Source organism: Fibroporia radiculosa (genome assembly GCF_000313525.1).
Source record: "Fibroporia radiculosa TFFH 294 genomic supercontigs, scaffold85491, whole genome shotgun sequence".
In the NCBI taxonomy this organism is placed as follows: domain Eukaryota; kingdom Fungi; phylum Basidiomycota; class Agaricomycetes; order Polyporales; family Fibroporiaceae; genus Fibroporia; species Fibroporia radiculosa.
Genome location: NW_012133149.1, coordinates 1,822 through 3,017, shown reverse-complemented (window position 1 = coordinate 3,017; position 1,196 = coordinate 1,822). Strand labels below are relative to the sequence as shown.

At 41.9% G+C, this 1,196-nt stretch overlaps 1 protein-coding gene across 1 annotated transcript; it reads left to right on the top strand.

Annotated features, from left to right (window-relative positions):
- Positions 1-356: 356 nt before the first annotated feature.
- FIBRA_09590 (uncharacterized protein) lies at positions 357-993 on the top strand (the record flags this gene model as incomplete). Its single annotated transcript, XM_012321875.1, has 2 exons — positions 357-884; positions 946-993. 2 exons carry the CDS (start codon positions 357-359, stop codon positions 991-993), a joined length of 576 nt encoding a protein of 191 aa, XP_012177265.1.
- Positions 994-1,196: the final 203 nt, after the last annotated feature.

Sequence of the window (1,196 nt, the reverse complement as noted above, 5' to 3'; positions counted from 1 at the left end):
ATATAGAACAACCGTTTCCGAGCCTAGAAGCAGCAGAGTCTTATCAACGTTTCAACCCCATAATTGACTGGGTTACCAGAAAGATGCACTTTTGTTGGGATCAACTTCTATGAGCAGTCAAGACCCTTGCTAGCAATATTCTGGAATACCTGGAAAAATTCCTCTCGGTATTCAATAAAAGCACAGCAGAACGGTTACCAGAGAGAAAACCCTGGGATCATGCAATCGATCTAGAAGCAGGTTTTAAACCCTAATGAGAAAAGGTTTACCCGCTATCACCAGCCAAACTTAAAGAGTTGGATACCTTCATCAAGGAAAATCTATGGAAGGGCTACATTCGCCCATCAAAGTCTTCTATGGCATCTCCATTCTTCTTCATCAACAAGAAATCTGGAGATCTCCGACCATGCCAGGACTACAGGAAACTCAATGACGCCACTATATCAAGAGTAGAAGATCTTTTAGATCGCATTGCTACCACCAAGCCAACAATATTCACCAAACTTGACTTGTGCGCAGGATACAACAATGTGCACATCAAAGAAGGTAATGAATGGAAGGGAGCATTTATCACACCAAGAGGATTATTCGAACCAACTGTCATGTTCTTCAGAATGACAAACTCACCAGCCACATTTCAAGCCATGATGGATGGCATCTTTGCAGATCTACTACTAGAAGGATGGCTAGTAATCTATATTGATGACATCCTCATCTACTCTACCAATTACTCGGAACACCGGCAACGCGTTCAATTAATCCTTCAGTGGTTAAAAGATTCAGATCTCTTCCTCAAACCTGAGAAATGCTTCTTTGACGTATCAGAAGTGGAATTCCTAGGATTCATTCTCCGACTGGGACAGATAGGAATGGCAGAAGATAAAGTATCAGCAGTACTAAATTGGTCAAAAATTGACAGCGTTAAAGTACTTCAACGGTTCTTAGGATTTGCCAACTTCTATCGTCAATTCATCCCAGGGTACTCCAGAGTAGCACAACCCCTATTCAATCTACTAGTCAAGGGAATCAAGTGGAGTTGGACTGATGATCACGACAAAGCCATCAATCAACTCAAGGAATGTTTCAAAACTCAACCACTCTTGGTACAACCTGACATCACCAAACCATTCAGGATAGAATCTGATGCCTCTCTAAAGGCATCTGGCGGCATTCTTTCACAGAAACAATCTGATGGT